General features: G+C 38.8%; 1 protein-coding gene across 5 annotated transcripts in view; it reads right to left on the bottom strand.

Moving 5' to 3' along the window:
- Positions 1 to 1,003: 1,003 nt before the first annotated feature.
- LOC140464582 (pecanex-like protein 2) overlaps positions 1,004 to 25,654 on the bottom strand; it is a 268,742-nt gene continuing 244,091 nt past the window's right edge. For 3 of the 5 annotated variants that reach the window (XM_072559850.1, XM_072559861.1, XM_072559836.1), the window contains 3 exons: positions 25,475 to 25,644; positions 18,439 to 18,893; positions 7,162 to 8,329 (listed from right to left, as the gene is read on the bottom strand). In XM_072559850.1, the coding sequence (XP_072415951.1) occupies positions 8,129 to 8,329; positions 18,439 to 18,893; positions 25,475 to 25,644 (826 nt within the window). In that variant the 3' untranslated portion in view covers positions 7,162 to 8,128. The other 2 variants (XM_072559843.1, XM_072559869.1) reach the window with 2 other exon arrangements.

A 25,654-nucleotide genomic window follows, 5' to 3' on the forward strand; every position in this document is an offset into this window, starting at 1 on the left:
TTTATCAATATTCTATTTAATGGAGGTACGAAGTTTCTGCCTGGAAAAGCAGAACTACAAGGTTATGCAGAGAGTCTTACATTCCTTAATTCATTCTCATGATCACTGTGACTCCCATTTTATATTTGAAAGACAAATTATTGTTGCAAGATGGAGACTTAAAATGGAGGCTTTTAACCGTCGATTCCCAAAACTTTATCAGGATGACCCAGTGTATTTTATACTGAGTCGAGAGTATGGTGCTGGAAAAGCACAGCAGGTCAGCCAGCATCGGAGGAGCTGGAGAATTGACATTTTGGGCAAAAGCCCTTCATCAGGAAGGGCTGATGAAGGGTTTTGCCCAAAACGTCGATTCGCCTGCTCCCCGGATGCTGCCTGACCTGCTATGCTTTTCCAGCACCACATTCTCGACTCTAATCTCCAGCATCTACAGTCCCAATTTTCACCTATATTTTATACTGAGGCATGTAGGCATAAAATTTGTAACAATATCTGAACTCAAGCCATTCCAGCAAAGCACTAGACTTAAAAGACAATGAATGACCAACTTCTCTCTGAAACAACTGCTGTTATTTCACAGTCAGAAGCTTTAAACAAAATACTGTCAAAGGAACAATATTTTTATAGTATGGCAATAAATGGAATTAACTTGTCCTCATCATTTAGGTCCAGCTGTGGACTCTGAAGTTTGCTAATCTGACAAATGTCCACTACTTCAGCCACCACATTTGGATGAATCGAGCATTTAGCCAATTGTGGTATGTTGACATTGCCAACTGAAAAACCACACCCTGTATTTAAGCATTCTTCAATTACGCGAAGAATATCCACATAGAAATCGAAAAACATGCCAATACTATCAATTAACTTCAAACTAACCTGTAAACCTAAGCACCAGGATCTTCACTCTGCATGGATGATGCATCAAAATTGCCCTATTTACCCCCCAAAATTATAGCAACCATTGTGGTGCTCTGACATAATCAACAAACCTTTTATCAAACAAGGCAAAAATTTTAGTGTTTAATTTTCTGAAATATAAATGTTCCATATTGCATCATGCATAAGGTAGACTATTCATAAAATTCCAAGACAACAGAATTAACAAATATATATCATATTTTCAGTTAGCAGAAGTAAGTTCCAGAACTTGACATTTATAGTGCGTATTCCCTTGGATTGTGGGAAAAGATTGCACAAAGATGTGCATGTGGTTCAAGAATATATTCTCAGTGCAATTACATGGTAAGTTAAACTTTACATTATTTGGTGTTTTAAAAAATGTTCCATTCCATATTGATCTATAACCTGATTTCATAATATCTTCTAATCTTCAATTTTCACCTAAATCATAACAATGCTATAAATTCATCATTCGTATAATTTAGCAAATCTCAACAGGCAACCTCATGCAGTTATCGTTAAATGCAGGATTCAGAGTGACCGAAGCATATTTCATTTTTTCTCAGTGTAACATCAATATGAATCAGAGAATTCTGAACTTCTGGCGTTACATTATTATATTTGCCTGTAATTCTATGCTTGAAACGGTAAACATATAGGTCACTTTCTAAAAATCTATTTCACTAATCTGAAGAATTAACTGCTGAAGCAATTCCATGCAGTAAATGTAACATTCAAAACAAAAAGCAAAATTATGAGCTATTCAAGACTGAGCACATTACAAGCAAAGCTAATGTACACTACATTTTCTTTCTGCGTTACTGTATTGATGACAATATCATAAATAATTGAAAAAAACAGGCAAGTAAATGAAAAATGTTTTCATTGAAAGAAAAGCAATTTCTGCTACTTGTCATCTTTTTGGTAATTGTATTACAGCACAATCTAATATATTCAAAATGTGACAATTGTTTCTGAATATGTACAGATTATTTATACTTGCATGTTCACTCAAATAGCTAAATTTCATTCACACTTTTGTTACTTGATAGATACAATCCAAAAGGCTGAAACATTAATATAATTGCACAGTACATTATGGTAACTGATTCTTAAATTTCAACAGGAATTTTATTTTTTCCACCTCAAAGCTAATTAGAGCATTATGTATTTTTAAAAACAAATAGAAAGCAAGGAGGAAATTAAAGAAAAAACTGTCTTTGGAAAAGTTTGATTTGTTTTATATCTTGTAAAACAACTCCAGATATTCAAACATATACTTTGCTGTTCTGTGAAGCAGTTTGTAATATTGAATTTGCTCACTAGTAGCAGATATCCTTCCTGCTCCACCCTACGGCGCATGCCACAGAGGCTAACTTAATGGTTTTCTGCAGATACACAATACAATTTTGTCTCATAAATGAGACTGATGTCAATTTTTATCAGGCAAGTCTCTGAATAGATGAATTGCACTGCTATTTTTGTCTTATTATGCTTCCATGAAGCGCCTTGGGACTTTTTTCTATGTTAAAAGCACAATATAAATGCAAGTTGTTTTCATAGGCACAGGAGTATGAACAGTGGGCAAAGGGCTTTGTTCATGAATAAACTATGAGAAATTATTACACTGGAAGGCAAAGTGGAAACTGCAGAAAGGGGGCAAGTTAAATGCATAATCTACAGTATCCTCTGCCCACTAGCTGAAATGTAGCATAATCAGCTGGCTTTAGTTGTCCCCACTGCCAGTAAATCATAGGGTTTACAACAGAAATAGGTATCTTTCATTATTGTACTATGTCAGTGCTAACAACTGAAGCTGCTTATTCTACCTGGATATAGCAAATTTTAATTGTATCTTCTTTGTAGAACATCAGCCCTACCAACCAAAACAGTAGTTAATTTGTACTTTTTGTTGTTCTACAGCTGGATGATTACATTCCCTTTAGCAGTATGTTCTGTAATATTTGTAATTTGGAGTTTTTTGATGAGGTAATAAAGATGGTTGATTTGACTAATGCTGTTTACATGGTGTACATGAACTTCCAAAAGGCATTTGATAAAATGCCACACAACATAACAAAGTTAGAGTGCATAGAATAAAATGAACAATAGCAACATGATTAAAAAATTGACTGAGTGACAGTCAAAAAAATTGACACTTAATGGATATTCTTTGGATTGGTAAGTTTGGAGTTCCCAGTGGTTGGTGTTAGGACCCCAATACTTCCACATATATGTATAACTAACTTAGATCTTGTTTTATAGGGCATAGTGATAGAGTTCAAGGAGGATATAGGCTAGTGGAATGGGTGGACAAATGGCAGAGGAAATTGAATGCAAAGAAATATTAAGTGATTCATTTTGATAGAAAGAATAGCAAGACAATATGAGAGTATAGGAGCACTTGTACTTGGGTGTATTTGTGAATAAATAATTGAAAGATAGGTTAAGAGAACATCTAATAAATTATAATGAGCAAGGAAGTTATATTAAACTTATATAAAACACTGGTTTAGCCTTAAATGGAATATTACTTCCAGTTCAGGCGCACTTTAGGGAGAATGTGAAGACATTAAAAAAAAACATTGCAGAGAAGATTCACAAGAATGGATCCAGGGATGGGGAATTTCAGTTGCAGTGAAAGATCAGAGTAATCATGATTTTTATCCTTGAAGATAGGATGAGAAGAGATTTGATAGAGGTATTCAAAATCCGGAGGGATCTGGACAGAGTGAAAGGGAGAAAATTCCCATCGCTGGAAGAGTTGAGAATTGAGGATACAGATTTAAGGAATTGGCTTAAAAAACTATGGCAACACAAAGGAAAAGCTTTTTCACACAGCCATTGGTCAGGATCTGGAATAAACAGCCTAAGAGTATGGCGGAGGCAGAATCAGTAGAGGCTTTCAAAAAGGAACTGGATCATTATCTAAAAAGGAAAAGGCACATGGGAGTGGTACAAGGTAAATTGCTCTCCTTCAGAGAGGGAGCACAGACATGACAGAATGTCTTCCCCAACCCCTGTCCTGTAACCATTGTGATTCTAAAGCGAGGCCACAAAAAGATCATTTTTCTTTTTGTCTATTTCAGAGATACATAGGAAGAACATCAGGGATTTAGCTCCTCACAACTGTTCTGTTATTTAATGAGGTCATGGATGATGAGCCTCCACCACATCCCCTATTACTTTGCATTAACAAAATTTTAAATCTGAGGTTTATAGATTTAACAATTAAAATCAACTGCAATTTGCAGAATACTAAATTTCAATCACCTTTTTTCATGAAGTGTTTCCTAATTTCAATCCTGAAGGATATATCTCCAACTTACACTCTCCAAAACCAGCATGTTTTCAATCTCGCCTATTTGCTTCCCTTAAAATCTTTGATAATACTGTAAAAACATCATCTTCAAAGTTTCACAAAACACAAGTTTGTGCAGTCTCTCCATGTAGTTTAACCCTTACAGTCCAGGTATTATTCTGGTGATATCTAAAATGCACTCCTTTGAAAGTCAATACACATTCCTAAAGTGCCATGCCCAGAACTTCAATCAGTACTCCAACCATGGCCCTTATCTATGCCTTGTGTAGCTGCACCAAACAGTAGCCCACCCTCCTACCTTATATTTACCCCGACTAATGCACCTAATCTACACTGTGGGCAATTTAATATGGCCAATTCACCTAACCCACACATCTTTGGATTGTTGGAGGAAACCCATGCAGACACAAGGAGAATGTGCAAACTTCACACAGGCAGTTGCCCAAGGCTGGGATTGAACCGGGTCCCTCACACTGTGAGGCAACAGTGCTAACCACTGTGACGCCCTATTAGCCATTTTAATCATTTTTATATGAGTCTACGATATTTTAACTATGTACCTGAATCACCAAGTCTCTTTGAACCTCCACTACTTTTCATACTTTAGCATTCAGTTGTGTGTTCCATTGCATTCACTTAATGCATCTTCTATGATTGCTTTTACATACAAAAGTACATAAAACCTCAAAGTAGGAGTTCAGTGCTTTGTTTCACAGAGAGTTTAGCATTGTACCTCAAATATGAACAATTAGTAATACCAAGAGCATTTACAATCCATTAGTTGTGACATCACCAAAAACATTGAGTGTATTAGCTATGAAACAAGTTTATGGATGAGCTGACACATCCTAGGTGGCATTGGTCTGGAATCTGAAAGCAGTCTGTTGGCAACAGTATGAGAGCTACTTATGTAGCAGCTTTTAAACATATGGGAAATCACCCAAAGACTGCAGTATCTAACCATCTGGCAAAATCAATAAAAATACTGGGGAACGTAGTTTGGGTGTCTGCATGTGATCCCATGTATAAGTAGCTGCAATTATTAAGTTAGTACAGATTTTCATTATCACCATTCTTACCTTTTAATTCACTTCTGCCTTCTTTCTATTCTTTTCTCCATTACAGAGACATTAGAAAAAATACAGCACATACCAAGATTAAGTACCTGAGCTCAGTTCTCAGTATGGACGTTAAACAATTCATTAAAGTATTGGAGCTTCTTGCTTCTATTCTTCTCGTCCAATTCTCCCCATCTGCAATTAAGTGTGGGGATTCATTCAAGTCCTCTTTTGCCCTCTTATTTCACAATCTTAGCTTATGATATCTTCCTACTTTTGAGTTTTCATAATACAAAAGACTGGAAGGAGTAAATAGTCAAGAAGTGTGGCGGTGAAAAAGCACAGCTGGTCAGGCAGCATCCGAGGAGCAGGAGAGTCGCCGTTTCAAGTATAAGCTCTTCAACAAAAACATTCCCGCTGAAGAGCTAATGCTCAAAACATCGACTCTCCTGCTCCTCAGAAGCTGCCTGACCGGCTGTGCTTTTCCAGAGTCACACATTTTGACTCTGATTTCCAGCAATTGTAGTTTTCACTTTCTCCTGGACGAAGTAAATACTCAACTTTATAATTTTACATAGCATTTACAGCAAATAAAGAGGCTGTTCAGCCCAGGTGATCCATGTTGCAATTTATGCATGATTCTTTTCTTCCTGCCCCACTGTCATCTCACTCTATTGACATATTCCTTTCTTCCCCATACATGTATCTTCCCCTAAAAGCATCTGAAATATTTGCTCAATCATTCCATGATTAGTGGGTTTCAAATTCCCACCACCTTCTAGGTGATGAATTACCTACTTGGTTTTTCAGAGAAATATTTATAGCTCATAGGTTTGGATTCCCCAAAATTAAAGTTATAATGGGCTTCAACAGGCATAGAGAAGGTATTTTCAAAGAGCTCTACTCAGCCACCACTCAGCCTTCTCTTCCCCAAAGAAAGAAACCCAGCCTTTTTTATTAGCCCTGAAAGGTTGAATCTCTCAGTTTTAGTATCATTCTGCTAAATATTTCTTGCATTTTTTACCAGTGTCTTCAGAACCTTTTTAATAATAAGGATACCAGAACAACACACAGTATCCCATGTTGACTAACCACAGTTCAATAGGTTTAAATTATGCAAGTGAGTCTGGAGCTGTAGAATACCACACAATTTTAGGAAGTCATTTATAAACAACCTTCTAGTTTTCTGGTTCTTCTGGGAGGTCAGACTTTCTAACTACAGAGCTAAATACAAGTGATTGTTCTGTTGCTCCTTTCTAGAGACCTAGTGTCAGGTTTTATTGGTATCTACTTATTAATCAAAATTATTGAACCAGACCACACATGACCCTAGATTTATTCTGGGAACTCAACCTTGAGGAAGGCTAATCAATTTCAGGTTCAGTCTGTCCAGCTGAGTAAGCAGGAATAAGACTTTTAAAGCCACCTAAAATTACATGATGATTCACAAGTAGCCAGTTTTTGATGAGTTGCAATCAGCTTTGAGAATGAAAAATGCATACACCTCTCTAAACAAAGCCGTATTTAGCATTTGATTCAGAATAATTCCACTGGGTAATGGTTGCTCCAGTTTCATTTTCTGGATTGTGTGAATTCTCTTTCCATTTGCTTCAAAATCTCTAGAGTTCTATGCTTTCACAATGTACAGATTTTACTGTTTCATTTCAAACTGATCATCTGCGATTCACAGTCAAGAGATCACTCATGCCTCTGGTCTCACATTGAGTGAGAAGCCACAGTCCTCTGTTCTTCCTGCAAGTTATGGTCTCCGTTCTGAGAATGTGAAGCATCATCTGTGTTTGTTGCATCTTTCTGATGGCTGGAAGTCGTAACATCCAGAGATGACCAGGCATCAGAGGTGCCCTACAAAAAAACAAGAATAGAGATAATCATTTTCCACAAAGTATAGAAGCATACAGTGCAAAGAAGAGCAGTAGTTCCTTCAAAGAGCTATTGAATTAATCCCGATCTCCAAGCTTTCCCCATTTGGGCGACATGGTGGCTCAGTGGTTAGCACTGCTGCTTTACAGCAGCAGGGACCCAGGTTTGATTCAGCCTTGGGCGACTGTTTGTGTGGAGTTTGCACGTTCTCCCGTGTCAGCATGGGTTTCCTCCGACTCTCCAAAGATGTGCAGGTTAGGTGGATTTGCCAAGCTAAGTTGTGTTCAGAGAAGTGTAGGTTAGGGGCATTAGTCAGAAGAGCAACAGGATAGGATAATGAATTTGGGTGGGATACCCTTCAAAGAGTCAGTGTGGACTTGTTGGGCCGAATTGCCTGTTTCCACACTGTAGGGATTCTATAACCTGCAGATATTTTTCCAAGTATATCCTCCCATTCCATCCTCTTAAAAAAGCACAATGTGGCAGACCTTTGTTGCAAATAAAACTGCTATACACACAAATACACTGTATAGTTAAATGACTGATAGTACAGAATTTAAATGTTACTAAAAGACTAGGAGTTGAAAGTTTTTAACTTGCACCGATCAGAACAAGGACCATTTGAAAAAAGATATACCGTTTTATACAACATGAGAAGAGGGTGCTAATTGGTTGGGTCATTAACGACATGGGAATGCAGAAAGAACATTTAATGAATAAAACAATTCAATTTAAAAGTAATTATTGAATATGCTTCTACCACTGTTTCAGATAGTTCTTGTATTCTGGAGTGCACTAAGAAAACATTTATCCTCATCTCAAGAACACACCCTTCCTCCAATAACCCCCCCTTCTTTTGCCAATTATCTTAAAACTGTCTTCTCTGGTTCCCAGTTCTACAGTGAGTGGAAATAGTTTATCCTCATTCTTTTTATCAAAGTCCCTCATATTTCAAACACCTCCTTTAAATCTCTCTTTGACTTTCCTCTAAAAAAAACAATCCCAGATTATCTGCTCTCTCCACATAATTGATGACTCTCATCCACAAACATTTACACGTATTTCTCCTCTGCACATTCTCAAAGGTCTTGACATCCTTTTTCAGTATCTTCATCTTTAATAGACAAGCTGGGGGAGACTTTTCATAGCTAGGAAGAAGTTCCATCTGAAACACAAATTTAGCTTGCATTTACCATAAAACACCATGTCCATATGAATATTAAGAGGCTGATCATCACTTAGATTATATGCTAGCATTCATTAGCAAGGCTGCACATCATTTAGCTACTGCAGCATTAAGCAAGATATTTTCTGATCAACCTATTACAGAGATATTATTAGATCCATGGAGCTTGTGTGACTTGAACCCAGGCCTCGTGGCTTAAAGATAAGGACACTACCACTGTACCACAACAGCCAAACAGGTAGAGTCATGGAGATGTTTTTTAAATCAAATGTATGACATCCGCTGGAGCAGGTTGGACTTGAACCAAGCCTTCTGGCTCAGAGTAGGGCATTACCACTACCTAACATAGATATTTTCTAATCAACCTGTTCATATATTATTACACAACCTCTGGAGCAGGTCAGACTTGAACCCGGGCTTTCTGGCTCAGAGGTAGGGACACTATTATTGCAGCACAAGAGCCTGACAGCACTGAATTACTGTCATTTCCTAATAGTGGACACCTAATAAAAGATAATGTAGTTGTCAAAGAAGAATTAAGTGCTACTTAAAAGGTATGTGATCTTTCATTGCTCACTTGTTGCTGGTCAGCAAAAGAGGACTTTTGAAGAGAACATTAGGCTTTCTGCGAGACTTTCATCAGATTTCACCTGCACTTGAATAATATTTATTTCAGAAATATGCTCAAGACTTTGCCAAGATAGAGTGCTGTACTATTTTGTCATATTGCACAATTTATACAAGTTACTGGGGGAGACAATTCTTGATCATGGACGAGGGTCGGTGTGGACTTGTTGGGCTGAAGGGCCTGTTCCCATACTGTAGAGAATCTAATCTAATCTTGTTAGGGGATCCTTTGACCTGTAGGAGGAATCGGAAGACAACATGATGGCAGACAGAGTAGCATCATCTGCAGGAGAGAGGAGCAGAGAATAGAGGCAGACCCGCTATTCCCTTGTGGATACAGATTCCTCCTCTGGTAGGTCCGCTGGTGTCACAGCTGAGAGTCTGTGCACCATATCTTGGCCTCTGTCAACCTGCTGATAAAAATTGCATTTAATCAGCATTTGAAAGCTAATCCTGTAAGTGTTTATTGTTACACAGATAATTTCAAATTATGCTAATTAGTTCTTGGGACCAAATTGCAGCCTGAAACCAATCTTTCAACAATTCTTATCATAGCTACATAGTATCCATTTAGAACCTATTTTCACCATTTTCCCAAACTAACCCCAGTGACCTCCTTCAACGCTACTGCAGTTTTGGCCTTGTGTAGGAATCGGGAATAATGGAAAGAGGAAGCAAACTCGAAGATAAATAGTCACATAGAATGGCAAACTATTTCCATACATAAACCATTTAATGTGGCAATCACGGACAGAATATAAATGCCACCACTCCCTGTATGAATTTCTCCTTTTCACTTTTTCTGGCAAGTTTCCTTTCATAATCCCTTTTAGCAGCTTTTGTATGCTGGTTTTGTGACCTTTTGCTGGCCTTTATATCCTTCCCATTTAACAGCATCTGTGCTGCTTTTTGCATTTTTGTAAGCCCTTTTAGTTTATACTGTTCCTTATCTCTTTAGTTCATTGTGACTTTTTTTTGTGAAATGGAACATTTCCCTCTCAGGGGTATAAACTGGTTTTGTATTTTGTTAAATACAGTCATAGATGTTTCTTCAAACATTCTCCATTGTTCTTCAGTTGTTTTACCCATTATCAGATTTTCCCAGTTCACTGCAGACAGTCGTTGTCTCATCTCATCAAAGGCGGCCTTATCTAAATCTAAAACACTAATAGCTCATTCATGCTTTTTGATTTCAAATGCTACATTGAAGTCAATCATGTTATGATCAATATTTGATATATATTCACACACAATTAGGGTACTAATTAAATCCAGCTCATTAGTTAATACTAAATCCAATATTGTTTGTCCCGTTGTTGTGTCTGCAACATATTGTCTGCAGTAGGAAACTATACTGGACATACTCCAGAAATTCACTACCTTTTCGACAGATGCTTGTTTGCTTCTTCCAATCTGTGTTAAAGTTGAAATCCCCCAGTAAAAATACTACACTGGCTTTGCTACAAACTTGTCTGATTTTTGCATTTCTACAAGCTAGCATTTCAGAGCTGCTACTGTACATAACAGCTATTACAGTTTTAGATCCTTTACTGTTATTCAGTTCCACCCGTACATTCTCTATTGAATGCTTTCCCCTCATTATATCCTCCCTCACCATTTCAGTGATTTTGTTTCTAATCAGTCAGGCTACTCCACTTCCTCTGCCAGTCTCCTTGCCCATCCTGTAAACCTATAACCTGGTACATCGAGTTCCCAGTCCCAGTCATCCTGCAGCCATATCTCAGTAATGGCTACTATATTATAATTTCCAATTTGAATTTCTGCCTACAATTCAACTAATTCCTTTTACTCCATGTATTTGTAGACAGAACTCTTATTTTGACCATACATTGTAATTCATGCTTTATTCACCTGCTTATTATTTTTCACTTCCAGTTTAACCAGTACTTATTGTTTTGCCAGTACCTGCTATACCTGATGTAGGACTCCTGTTTCACTACTCTCTAACTTGTTACTTCATTTCAAAACTTTGTTGACTTCACCTTCGCCCTCCCTATTTACTACTTTAATGTCCTGGTTAATGAGCATGGGTTTCTGGATTACTGGCCCAAGAACATTATTACTCTGCCATCATCTTCACTGATGTTGTTTCTTTGTTGCTTACAGTCAATCAAACAACTGTTTATTATGGCTTGATAATGCAGTCATCTGGGCAATCAAATGCTCTGGTGTTCCTCCGTGGTCAGCTGTAGTGTTCTCCCCCTGAAAGGTAGCAGCCTTCCATCACCATGCTACAGATCCAGGGGTGGTACTGTGTAGCAACGCTCAAACAGACTAAAGATAACCTGAAGACAAGCACTAAGATAATCCATAAGGATGTTAACATTTGAAATAAGTGTGCATGGTTTGATTTATAAACTTGGATTGTTTCATAGCAGAGACTGAAATAGTCAGGAACAGAGGGAAGACTTTGGGTGAATGGGGAATTATTTACAGATATCATTGTTGGGTGAGTCAATCACAAACAGTTTGGCCAGAAATGATCTGTGTCGGTTCCCTCCTAGTTTCTGCCTTTTCCTCTCCTGCTAATTTTCTGATGACTAGAGCTGAGTCCTGATGAAAGTCAATTTATGGTGTGTGCAGCAAGTCATCATGAACCATGAGACCCATACTGCTAAGGGTTGAAGGCTTCAGTCCAGCCAGTGAAAGCATTTTTAAAAAATCATTCTATTTTTGAGAGGCAGTATAATGCATGCACTACCAATCGCATGTGTCATGGAACACCAGTCATATTGTCTAAAGATAGCATGTGTTACCCACTGTCTGGCATGTCACAGTGATGTCACAGATGAAATAGAGGACTGCCACAGAATGAAGGCTATTTATTACTATTTGAATACTGGTATTTGACCTGCATAATACAATGTATACAGCACACAACAACTGGATTGAAAGAACTGAATCCCTTTAGGCAGTTGTACATCTCAGAATGGGCCTTCCTAATCTATTAGTATGCAAATCAATGGCACTATGGAGAAATGCATGACCTGAGTGAAGTCACATGTTTGCTACCCCTGTTTCTCCTTCACATAAGAGAATGAAATCTGGGACCACAAAGCTTCAGTGACCACCCTTATGTAACAGCTGATGGCAAGCTGGGGAAGGTTGCAAAATTTATCCTTTCTAGCGTGGAATGAGCCTGACATATGGAACTTCAGGGCCACAGTCACCATCACAACAACAGATAATGTCCTCAGCACACATACCAGCATCACCCCTCCCTCTCCCCCCCACCCCAACTGTCTCAGCCCAGCCAAGAGAATTGAGTTATTGATTTATTTATTGTCACATGTATTTTGCTGTATAGTGCCACCACTCTTCAATGCCATCTTAAAACAGAGAAAAAGAAACTAAAAGCGAGAATATAAAGCAGAAAAATGAAGAAATAAAGAGTGTGTTCAACTTTACAGTCCTCTTGTTAAGTACTCTGACAATTGACCTGGTGGCCAGGCAAAATCCCCTTCATTGTGCTACCAATGGAACAAAGTCACCGCTCTTCGCCACCATCTTGCCTCCACAGACACCCTCGCCACTGAGTCCTTGCTAGACCTTGCCAGTGCAGACTTCACCTATCCTACTGGGTACTGTACCAGTTCAAACACGACTCTGCCACCGCCGTGAGTCTGCTCTGGGGCCACCTGCAGCAGGTGACAGATATTAGTGATGTCATCTGGAACAAAGTACCAAAGTCTGAGCATTTGCATCACTGAGGTAGGAAATGTGATGCCTGATAACAATGGGAAGTTATGGCCTCCAGCTGAGAAATCTTTTCCCTTCTTCCTCCCTATTGTTCTAGCAGCCTGTCATCTCTACTCATTCCCTTGCACTTTCCAAATACTACTGCAATCATGCCTGGGAGCATCTGTCTTGTGCAGAATCTTTGAACTCAGTCCACTTTCCTTTAAAATATACCAGATGACTCCCTATAGACTTTAGCAACTTTAAATAATTTCAGAGAGAATTAATCCATTCCATAATCACAACAACAGCCAGTAGAAATCAATCAGTAAGTAACTTATAAGTGCAAATTTTAGAGGTGTTAACTAGAGCCCTGAGCTCCAAAATGGCAAATCAATCACTGACAAAACAATCAGCCTTTCTCTGCAGACTTCTTGTGGACATTCTGCATCCATGTTTGTTAATTACCTAAACTAAGATTAAGAGCATTCAGTAGAGAGCAATCATTAGGTAATTACTTGAGCATATTTTCAAGAAAACAATTTTTGAACTGAGAATAGTGGGAGAATCCCTCTCTGTGTGGGGACACCAAGGATTGGTTTTCTCTGTTCCACTTCCCCTTAAGGAAAGGAGTATTACGGCTATATTGTAGTGTCCCTATCACTGAGGGAAAAAGTATGTGCTGAAGTCCTACCTGCTACAAAGATGTCATAACAAGTTCGAACAGCCAATTAAATAATCACTACTTACCACCAGGATAGTCGTTGCAATGTCACTGGATTAATAGTACAAAGACTCAGGCTAATGTTTTATTGGGACTTGTGGTACATTGGTAGTGTCACTACATCTGGGCCTGAAGTTCTGATGCATCAGCTGCAGAGGTGTGTCATAATGTGTCTGAACAGGTTGATGTCTGGTTCCCTCTTCACCAACTTGCTGTCAGAAGTTTAACGGTGATAATGTCTTCTCCAAAACGGTGGCTACTGTACCCACACCGAAGTATGTTGGCTCAACCTGCCATTTGGGGGGGCCAAACTGAAATCCCAGCACTGAAAATGGAGGAGGTGCTAAGGAACCAAATTTCATGATCAACCCATTTTGAAACAAATTAAACAAAAATTCCAGGCTGCAATCTGGCTCAGATCCACTGTGGATTATTCTTGCAAATTAGAAAATGGCAGATTTTTGATAATTTTCAAGAGTATATTTTCAAAGTGATTTTAGTTTTAGTAATTTACTTATAAGATTAATATTTACCTTTACATCCACTTTTGTTATCAGGCTTACCCATGAAATATTAAAATACATTGCGTTTAGACACTGCAAAGCAATGAAATAAATGAGCAGTGTTCAAACCTTCAGGGCTGCCTGTTAAATTATAAAAAGTGCCAGCATCAGAATTAGCTCTCATCTTAATCAGAGTCATTCAGTAAACTTTTGCTGCAGGCTGTCTGTTAAACACACATGGTAGGAATATTGATCTTGTTGAAGCACAATAAAACTCCCCTAACTGCAAATCCCACAGGATTAACAAAATCATTTAGTAGACATCAGAAACAACAGCTGAAAGACTGACTAATCTCACAGAGATCCTCAATAATTAAATGTTGTTCAGCAAATACTGGGTTGATAAATTGTATTGATAATTACATTATGCTCACAAGATCTTAGCATCAGAGACGTGGTCCTGATGTTGAGAGAATTTAACTAGACTAATGTTGACGCCTCCAGTGGCTTCCTCTTCCAAGGCTGCAAGTCATAAGCTAAAATAGAAAGAGCTAGACATATAGCAGTCTGTCAGAGAAACTCAGTTTAAGTGTAAAACAAGCTGAAATGATCATAAATTATCAGAATGTAAAAGGAAGATAGCACTTGCATTTACAGAGCAGCTTTCATGACCTATTTTCAAAACACCTGATAGCCAAAGAAATGCTTTAAAAGTATAGTCATTGTTGGAGTGTAGATAAGGCAGCAGCTGATTCTCCACAGCAAAGTCTCACAAACAATTCAGATAAATAATTAAATAATCTTCTTTCACTGTTGTTTGACAGATAAATGTTGTCCAGATACTGGAAAGAACTCCCTTTTCTTTGAAAAATGCCATGGATTCTTTTACAACAATCTATTTGTATTTCTGGAGTATAATTGTTGTTGTAATACAGGAAGTAAGGCAGTCAATTTGAGAACAGCAAGGCCACTCAAACAGCAGGATGAAGATCAGACAATCTACATTAGTGATGGTGGCTGAAAGATTATTTTGACCTGGATATAACAAGAAGGAAGAGGACAAAGAAAAGATGGTAGGGGTGGTGTTGGGTGGGGGGGGGGGGGGGAGCGGGGGGAGGGTGATATGGTGATGGTTAAAAAAAAAACCCTGTGCTTTACCCAAAACATTCTGTGTGATGGAAAAGGCACACATTCAGATGATATAATCAGGAAATGGCTAAAGAGAAAAATGTCACTGGAGCATCCAGGAAACAGGAGCAGTATTGCCCACTCAGCCTTTCATGCCAACTCATTCAATATAGTTATAGCTGATCATTAACCTCGATTCCACTGCCTGAACTATCACCACATCGTATTTAAAATCTGTCAATCTCAAGTTCCAATATGATCAACTTCAGAGCAGTGCCACAGATCTCTAAGGTAGGGAATTCCAAAGATCCAGAATCCTCTAAATAACAAAATTGCTCTTCATTTCAGCCCTAAATCACTCACCCATTTTACTGATGCTGTGAACCTCAGTTCTAAATTCTCCAGCCAGAAAAAATATCTTCACAGCATTGGTTCTGTTCATTGCTTTGAGCACGGTGCACTTAGAAACATGCTCCTAGTGTATGGACTTATCCATTTTGCATCTCCCTGCTCATCACTCTCTGTCATGGTACGCATTCAATCTGAGCCTACCTGGATACTCACAGCATACTTGTCTTGCATTGCTTTTTCGCATGCCCCCTCAGGTACCAGGTTTTTATTACCTGCTTTGCCTTGCTGTTTAATGCAGATACAAAAGGCAGGAAGGTTATCATGATTGCCAGTGGGCCTCTGTCAAGTCAAGGGGGAATAGCCTTCACACAAGGAATCCTGGCACAGTAAATCAAAAGCAGCCTCTGATACCAATCTATGGGTTCGAAAGCCACTTGAAGCATAGTCAGATGCTCTCCACATAGAGGGCGAGGAGCTACATGTCAGAAAGCCCACAATGCATCTCGACTCTTTCTGCCCTATGGGGGAGGAAGGAGGTGGGGAGGAGGGGGGAGAGCATTTTTGCTCTTGGAATTAGAGAGATGTAGGTAATAAGAGACGAAAGTGGGTAACCTTGTTACTTTTGGCGCAGGCGTGAAGTTATCTTCAGTGTGTGATTAGACAGCGCTGAGAGCATTTAGGGTTAGTGCTGCCAGGGTTTGGGTTGGGCGACAATGTGAAGATGTTGCCAGGCATTGGTGAGAGTAGTAGAGCATGAGACCTAGTGGGAGGCAATTACAGTAGTAGAGATAGAGTGAGAAGTATCAGAGACAAAATGATGATACTTATGCTGGCACAGTGGAGAAGGTCATTGACTTTCTTCCTACATTGCTGGGCATTCCTCCAGACAACTCAGACTGGATGGCAGTCTGGATCAGGCTGGCATGGTCCAGTGTCATAGCTTTCAACGCTAATCCTTGGGGGAGAGGAAGTCCTGCCTGTACCAGCAGGAACAAAGTTGGTGATGTTCCCTTGTCTGTCATATCCAGGCTAACTTTCAGGTGGTGTGCAGGTCAATTCTGGACAGTGTTTGTCCAGATGCATAACAGCCCTTTAAAAATAGTGTAGGCAGTAGGGATGCCAGTGATGTCTACTGAGTGGCAAGCTCTTTTGAGAATCACACACGTGGTAAGATAGGCCAAAAATTGGACAAGAGAGACACCACTAGGATAGGGTAGGTAGTTAATGAGGAGAGCTTGGTACTGCAGGAAAACTCACCAGTCCTCCTGAAGAAAATCCCTCCAAACATTAACACAATTCAGATCTCGCCAAAAAAAATTCAGCTTCATGTTCCAGAATCCCAGTATCTATCCCTTCACAATTTACTGACCAGAATCTATTGCCTATAGTCTACCCACAGAATCTACCTTCCCCAAGAGTCTAACCCTCAAACTCTAATGCCTCACAATTTGTCTACTCTCTCAGCAATGCACTGGAATGTTAGTCTAGGTTACATGTTACTTCTGAAATGAACCTTGAATTCACAACTAAGATGTAATAGGGAATTTAGAACTTTCTACCGCAACAAGTAATTGAGACGAAGAGCACAGATGCCTTAAAAGGTATGATAGACAAGCAAATAAGGAAATAGGGAAGTAAAGACATGTTAATGGATTGATATGGTAGGGTAGGTGGAGGAATACCTGGATCAGGTGGTCTGTTTCTACCTTGTATATTCTTCTAAGTTCTTCCTATCATAATCTTCATGTGCATGAAAACCACACTAATAATATCTCGCAGGTGTCTGAATTTACACACAGCAGGTGAGCTGTAATGCAATGTGGATTGCTGTTTCTCCACATTACAAACATGATTACATTTCAGAAACTACTTTATTGACTGTAAAATATTCAAATAGGGGAAGCAAAGGGGAGTGTCTTAAGAGCAAAAAGAGAACCATAATTCCACCCTGCTTTAATTTGATTCACAGCAATTTGATGTGATTTATGTTTGCTAACAGATCTGTTATTATAGCTACAGGAATCTGTTATTATTATTGGCACTAAGCTCTATCTCAACTTATTTAATTTTGCTGTACTTTTCATTTCTCTCACTTTATTCACCCAACCCCATCCTCCTTCAGCTCAGAGGAGAAAGTTGAGCCACACGGAGGATCTGACCACCATCCCTGTAAGTACTCAATGTGTCTGCCCAAGCTGTAATGCAATTGTGAGCTGCAGAACAAATAAAATGATCCCGATCGCAGAAGAGTGACCTGAACTGATGGTAAAGCAAGCCACTTGATTGGCACTCCATCTTAAACATGGTGGGAAAGTGGTATTGCCACTGAACTCATACTCCAGAACTCCAGGCTATTCTGGGACATGGTATCTTATCATAGTAGATGGTGAAATCTGAATTCAATAAAGTTCTGGAATAAAAAGTTGGTTTAGTGGCAACAATGTAACTACTTTCGGTTGTCTTACAAACCCATTTTGTTTATTAATGCTGTTTAGCAAAGAAAATCTGCCATCCATATCTGGTATATATGTGACTCCAGACCCACAGTGATTCAGTTGACTCTTAAGTGCCCTCGAGGCAATTAAGGGTGGACAATCAAAATTAGCAACACCAGTGTCACCCACATTCCATGATCAAGTAGCCTCAAAGAAAATTCACTCCCTTCTCCACAGCACTGTGGCTGCAAGATTAACAGCAGCAACTCACCAAAGCTTCCTCAACAGTCCTTTCCAAACTCAGCGTGTACCACTTGGAAGGAAAAGGATAGCAGGGACAAGGGAATGCCACAATTTATGAATTCTGGCACACACTATCTAGGACTTGGAAATATAGACCATTCTTTCATTTGCAGAGTCAAAATCACAGAATTCTCTTCCTAACAGCACTCTAGATGTACCAATGCCAATGGATCACCACCACTACTTTTTCAAAGGGAGATTAGGAATAGGCCTTACCCTTACCAAGAACACTCACGTCCCAAAGATGAATAAAGGTAACTTCTGGGCATGAACTTTACAACAACCTTTCAGAGTGGAAGAGAAGAATTGTAGTGTTACCCTTGTCATCTGGCTCCCATGGCTGACTGATGGTCCAATTGCGATGTTGACACTGCTTGTTGACTGGGTGTCAGTTGTATTCCCTCCTTCTGCTGCTGAGAGCCCAGATATCACAAGTCCACTTGATAAACTTCTTTTCCCAAACAAGAGGCTAAGGGTAGAGCTCGTGGAGGAGGTGATGCTGCGCCTATTCTGTGTGCCCGAATGGCCTTGGCCACTGAGCTGACTAGCAGTAGAGAGGTGAGGTACTTGAGATAACATAGAAGCAATTGAATTATTGAATGACAGCTGGCTGTTGGATAATCTTTGAACGAAACCTTGGACGGACGTTGATGCCTGTGAAGTTGGCTGCTCTGTTTCCAGCAATGACCCTGACTGACTCATAGCAGGTGGTTGTTGGATCTCTGAATGAGACGAGCAAGCTTGCACTGAACAGCTCCTCTGTTCCCTCCGTCCTGCAAAGAAAAAAAAACCAATGGATTGAACTGTAAGTCATTCATTGTAACCCCACTTATACAATTAATATGCTTGGACACATGTTTAAACTAAACGTATTAGATCTTTCTGTATTGTTTGCACTGTCTAGATTTAGATGTTGCCTGCTAGATAAGTGCAAGTGTGCAATGGTTGACTATCAAATGAAGAAAATTTCGCAAATATATCACTTAACTTTTCTCCCAAAACTGTGATCTCCACTAGCTAGAAGACAAGGACAGCAAATGAAAGTCAGACATTATCCTGTCCTGGAAACATACTCACTATTCCTTCATTTTCAGTGAGTCATCATGCTGAAATTCACTGTTCAATAGCACTGTGGGAGCACCTTCACCCCAGTGGTTCAAGAAGGCCCACCATCACCTTCTTGAGGGGTACAAGGGAGGGACAGTAAGTGCCAACTTGCTAGTGACACCTATATCCTGAGAAAGATATATTAACAAAAGATCATGGGCTTTCTTGATTATTTCAGTGATGTAAAAGCATTAGCATATCTGTGCAATTAATGTTCTTGCAGATATTTAAAAAATCCAAACAAAGAATGTCTAAAGTGGGTATCACTCTGTAGATTAGAGTCCTGAATCTTCAAAATTATTCTTAGATAGGTTGGAAATGTGACTTCTAAAATGACTTACAGGACCACCACCAGTATAACTGAAATGTTTCAAAATTAGGTGAAAAAGGAGATCACACGTTCAGAAATGTAGATTTCTACCCGAGCAAACAAATGTAAAATATTTCCATATTTTGTGTTTTATAGCAGTTGCAATCTTAATGAACAAGAATATTTAATTCATCTTGCTGAAATTGTTCGCCAGATAAAAGTAAAATATGTTAAAAACTTAAAACTGTCAGCTTTGGCCAAGATAAATTTATATAATTAGGTTGGATTATAAGTAAAAACAATGTAATTCATTACAGATACACATAAATAAGCAGTTAAGATTTTATTAAGGTCTATTCATGTTTCCAGCCTTTTCGATTATGGGGCAATGTGTTTGAAGTGCTGAAGTTACAGATAGATAGGAGAAAACATTTCCAGTAGATGAGAATCATTGAATGAGTAGCCACATATATTTAAAATGCATATTTTGAATTTAGAATGATATTTACAGGTTTAGAATAGAAACCAAATTAACATCTTTACACAGTGTTGTCAGGCTGCAGAATTCACTTTCCAGGTTAGTAGTTGAAGCAGAAATTAGATCCACATTCAAGATTCAATTGAATGGATAGGTGGATATTGGAAATATGTAGAACAAATATGGGAACAGCATATGTGAATAATATGATTCAGACTGGCTCAGTTGCAATGCCCAGCAATGAAGCCAATATTCCAGACGAAGTGTAACTGTAAGGGTTAATCTCCAGGAAGTTCATGTTATGTTTCTATCAATCACTAGCTCATTAAATTAAATGTCTCTGTTGCTTTTTACCCAATTACATACTTGCTAATAGAGCTAGATATTGTACAGGTTTTCAAACACTGATGTCGAACTGTATTAAGTTGATCTATAAAAAAATTAAGTTAGTATTTGTTTGGATTTGTTTTTTTTTCGAAAATTTGATTCAGTTCGGGTTGTTAATGTTGCAGTAATGTAGAGCACTTGACTGTAGCTACTGTGATCAAGTTCCCACTGTGAAGCTTCCTGTCAATGTTATCATATTTCCTTAAAACATCTCCTGCCACACTGAATGACTGGGGTTATTGTTTTCCTGAAGATGAATTGATTAAAATTTAAACTATGACAATCTATTAAATGGACACGGTCTTCTCTGATCAATATTTAGTATTGGAATAATAAACACTACCAATCATCAATATCTTTGGGACACCAAGTACATTGTTCCTTCATATCCAGACCGTGATATATCCTCTATTACTTTAAACTTGTCTAATTATTAGGAAATAGAATACAAGAGAGAGCCACTTCAGTCTGCTCTACAATTCAACAATATCCTCACTAAACTCTGGCATCAATTTTACTTTGCAACCCTAATCCCATATACTTTAATTCCCAGTCTGTCCGAATCTATATTCATTACAGTCTTAAATATACTCACAGACTAAAAATCCAAAACCCTCTAAAATCATAAATTCCAAAGATTCATAACTTTCCACAAGAAGAACTTCCTTTTCTTCTCAGTCATAAATGGTTAACATTTTACCCAAAGATTTTCTAGTTACTCAATACTTGCTAAGATCAAAATGTGCTCATTAAAACAAATGAGGAAGTGTAAATGATCTTATTAGCTCACAGATGGGAACACTGTTTAAACTCAAGAGTAGGTAAAATATCCAAAAGGGACAGAGTGATTCAAGTCTAGAGTTTGAACCCATGATCATCGCCACTCATTGAACTTTGGGATTTAGTGCCAGATGTCATAGGTCATTGAATAAAAATTTATTTTAATATTAAACATTTTTTAAAAAAAGGCAGATCAGCGAGGTCATTCTACTGAAACTAAATGTACACAGGTCTAAATAAACAGCGGAGGAGACTATGGGGCACTTTGTTTTATCACTCAATTCTGTTTTTAAAGCAACTGAGCTGGACACAGAATGGAGTCTGATCTACACTGGGTCCACAATCCACCGCCAAATTAGTTAGAGTCGTTTCCTTAAATGGCTACCTAAAATACATACTTGATGTTGAAAATGAGGCTCTTGTGCTCATTTGCATTTTAAAGATATGTGTAAGCAAAATAGTGCCTTTATTATAATACATCACTATGTTGCTTCATAGCATCATAAATCAGACATAATTCAATAACGAATCATGCAAGAAAATATTTGTATAGGTGGTAAAAGAGGTTGGTTTTAAGATGCATCTTAAAAGAGGGGAGTTAGAGAGCCATTGATGTTAAGAGGGAGAAGGTTCCAGTACATTTGTTGAAAGTGCCTGAAAGCATAGCTACCATGTGGGAGAAGCAGATAATTTCTGGATTCTACTCACACTGGAATTCTTAAAAAGGTAGCTGCTTTTTTTTTTGCAGGGATGTTGAATGAGTAGATGGGTATGGTTAATTTTGTATGGCATTTGCACTGTTAGATATCATGCAAGAGTCCATGACTCAATTTGCTTCGGCAATGTTTGTTGTTCTTATAAGTTACAGAATAAACAAGTAAATTGCACACGGTGCAGTGCTGAGCCTGATTCTCTTTTTGCTGTAAAACCAACGTTCCCATTAAAAGTATTTTGCATACTGGGTTATATGTTGGGCAAAGATTGAGAATTGTTTGACAGATAGGAATGGAGAGCAGGAATAAATGGGTCTCTTCCCAAGTGCAGCTACAGCAAGGATAAGTGCTTGGGCCCCAACTATTCACAATATATATAAATGACATGGATGAGAGAAACAAATGGAACACTTTCAAATTTGCTTACGCCACAAAATTAGCTGGGGTTGTGAGGAGGATGCAAGAAGCCTCCAGGCTGATTTGGACAAGTTGAGTGAGTTGGCAAACACATGGGAGATACAGTACAATATGGCTAAATGTTAAATTATACAATCTGGTAAGAAAAACAGAAAGGAACAGTATTATTGAAAATGGTGATATGGTAGAAAGTGTGGATGTACAAAGGAATTTGGAAATTATTCTGCACAATCAATGAAATTAGACAGAGAGGTACAGCCATCAGTTAGGGAAGTAAGTGTGTATTGGCCTTCATTGCAAGAGGATATGAGTTCAGAAGTAGGGATATCTTAACTCATTATACAGTACCTTGATGAAACTACATCTGAAGTTTAATGTGCAGTTTTGATCTCCCTACCTAAGTAAAGATCTACCTGCCATTGAAGGAGTGCAGTGCAGCTTCACTAGGCTGATACTGGGGATGGCAGGACTGTCCCATGAAGGAAGATTGGTTTGCCTGGGCCTGTATTCACTAGAATTTCAAAGGATGAGAGAGAATATGATTGAAACATATAGACCTCTAACAAGGCTGGACAGTCTAGATGCAGGAAGGATGTTTTCCCTGATTGGGGAATCTAAAACCAGGAGACAGTTTCAGGGTATGGAGTAGACCCATTTAGGACTGAGATAAGGATAGTGAATCTATGGAATTCTCTACCATAGAAGGCTGAGGTGTTGATGTCACTGAATGTATTCAGGAAAAGAAATAGATAAACTTACAAATTTTAAAGGCATCAAGGGGTGTGGAGAGAAAGCAGGAATATTGCATTAAGATACAGAATCAGTCAAGATCATAGCGATTGGTCAGGAGGCTCAAAAGGGCTGAATGGCTTGTTCCAGCTCCTAGTTTCTACATTTATATGTTTATATGTAAACAATTGGGTATGGGCAGTTTAGCATTTCACATAATGAAGCGTAACTGCTCTATCTGTCTAATTCTATCATCTGCCCAGTCATGGAGAGCATTCAATAACCTTATAACATATGCAGTACTTTACCCTCCTGCTACAAATTCCGTCACATGCTGAGAGATTAATGTACACAGACAGCAGCTCCCAAAAGACTGACAAGCTTTAAAACAACTTCTCCAGAAATACTCTGGTTCAAAAAATATCTGAGGAATTGTTTTTAAAATATTAATTGCCAGTTTGCTGCATGTTCTCCTTTAGAATTTTTTCAATGATATTTTCTTTCAGACTTCACAATTCCCACTTACACCTCCCTCCCCTTAACCCATCTCCTCAGAATATCATCCCTCAAACCCCTCTCCCCAGCATCCCTCCCCTTTCTATCTCTTTCCAGAATCCCCCTAATCTCCCAATCTTTCAAACAGTCCAGTTGTTTAAAGTTTTGCTAATTTTCTCCCATTCGTTTGCCTCCCCTGGGTGCTCATTTCACTTTCTGAACAACTAGCACTGTGGTTTACCTTTGCAATCTGATAGGCACAGAATCACTACAACAAAGAAGGAAGCTATTTCACTAAGTGATTCCATATCAGCTCTCTGAATAGAGGAATCCAGACAATTCCATTCCTTTTCTTTACCTCACAGTCCTGCAAGTTTATTTCCCTCAAGTGCTCAATCAATTAACCAATTAATCTCCTTTCCAATTTCTAGCAACAGATTCCACTTCCAACCAGGGGCAGGGACAGAAATCACGGGACCAAGTGCTGCTTCCAAGCAGTCTTCCCAACCCAATCTCCAAGTGATACCTCCAACCTGAGAACAGTGGGCCTAGAGTTCCAAGTTCGAGTTATTGGGCCCTGCATCTACCCACTTTGTGGGCAGGGAGTTCTGGCTCATTACCACCTGTATAAAAATGTTTTCTCTCTCAGCTCCCTTGTACTTTTGCCTGGAATCATAAATCAGTGTCCTCCAGTCCTTGTCACATCAGCTAATGGGAAGAGCTTTTCTTATCGAAGTCTGTCATGATCTTGTACATTAAATCTCCTTTTAAGCCTCCTTTACTCCAAAGTAAACAACCCAAGCTTTTCTAATTTAACCTTGCAGTTGAAATCTCTTATCCATGGAAACATTCTGATAAATCTCCTTTGCACAATCTCAAGGAGCCTCACATTCTTCCTAAATCACGATGACCAGCACTGTTTCATTGAAAACTAATAAGTGACAAAACTCAAACCGAGATCTAACATGTTGGCTAACAGCAACGGCTTGCACAAACGCAAACAAAAGAATTTCTCCTGCCTTTCATCAGGAAGCTTAACTCAACTTTATTTTTGGAAATATATTTATTAACAATTTTTTTAACTTTACAAACATATAAAATATTGAAAAATACAATCAATAACAAATATCAGTATAATAAAAAGAAAACAAAACACAGATTACAATACAACTACTATCTACTAACCTAGCTGAAAATGTGTTGCTGGAAAAGCGCAGGTCAGGCAGCATCCAAGGAGCAGGAGAATCGATGTGCTGCGCTTTTCCAGCAACACATTTTCAGCTCTGATCTCCAGCATCTGCAGTCCTCACTTTCTCCTATCTATTAACCTACCCTATAATACAAAACAAACCCGAACACTGTGCAAGGCAACACCAATATATAACAAATAGATCAAAAAAAAAGAAAGAAAAGCAAAAAAAACCACAGAATACAGAACAGCTATGCTTGGCGCAAAGCTCCCAAACAAAGGAACGGGAGCATTGTATATATACCCGTATTAACTCAGGAGACCCACTCCAGGGCCCAGGGCTTGACAAACCTAACCATCCTGATTAAACAAATGCCCTAGTTAAGATAGGTAACAAATCTATATCCAAATAACTCAAGTAGGGCTGCCATGTCTTATAAAAATGGTCTGTTGTGTGGTGCACCATGTTTGTAAAAAAAGTCCAAGGGAATGTGCTCCATAATTAATTTCTGCCATCCCAGCAAGCCCGGCGGGTTTTCAGACATTAACCCATCTTTTAAAAATTCTGAGAACTTAATTGCACTGTTCAGAATTTGATTTTTGGCTTCTAGTTCAATTATTGTTTTTTTTCTGCCTGCCTTGCTTCCTTCTCCCAAGAGCAGCACAAGATTCCATACTTAGGGAGGGAGAATTAATATAACAGTAATTATAACAAAACAACATCCTGGTGTTACCACCGACTGATATACCCCTGGCCTGGCGAGCAGTCAACGAAGCTACCGCGTGTGGCCTCCAGGCCCTTGTTTGCTTGGAGCTGATGCTTTGAGTTGTGTTCCCAGTGTAGTTGTTGCTGCTGGCTGAGGAAGCCCCTCCACAATCTGAATCATCAATGTTACCTCCAGTGCAGCCTTTGCGCAATCTGGAGGTGT

Source organism: Chiloscyllium punctatum, chromosome 3 (assembly GCF_047496795.1).
Source record: "Chiloscyllium punctatum isolate Juve2018m chromosome 3, sChiPun1.3, whole genome shotgun sequence".
Taxonomy (NCBI): Eukaryota; Metazoa; Chordata; class Chondrichthyes; order Orectolobiformes; family Hemiscylliidae; genus Chiloscyllium; species Chiloscyllium punctatum.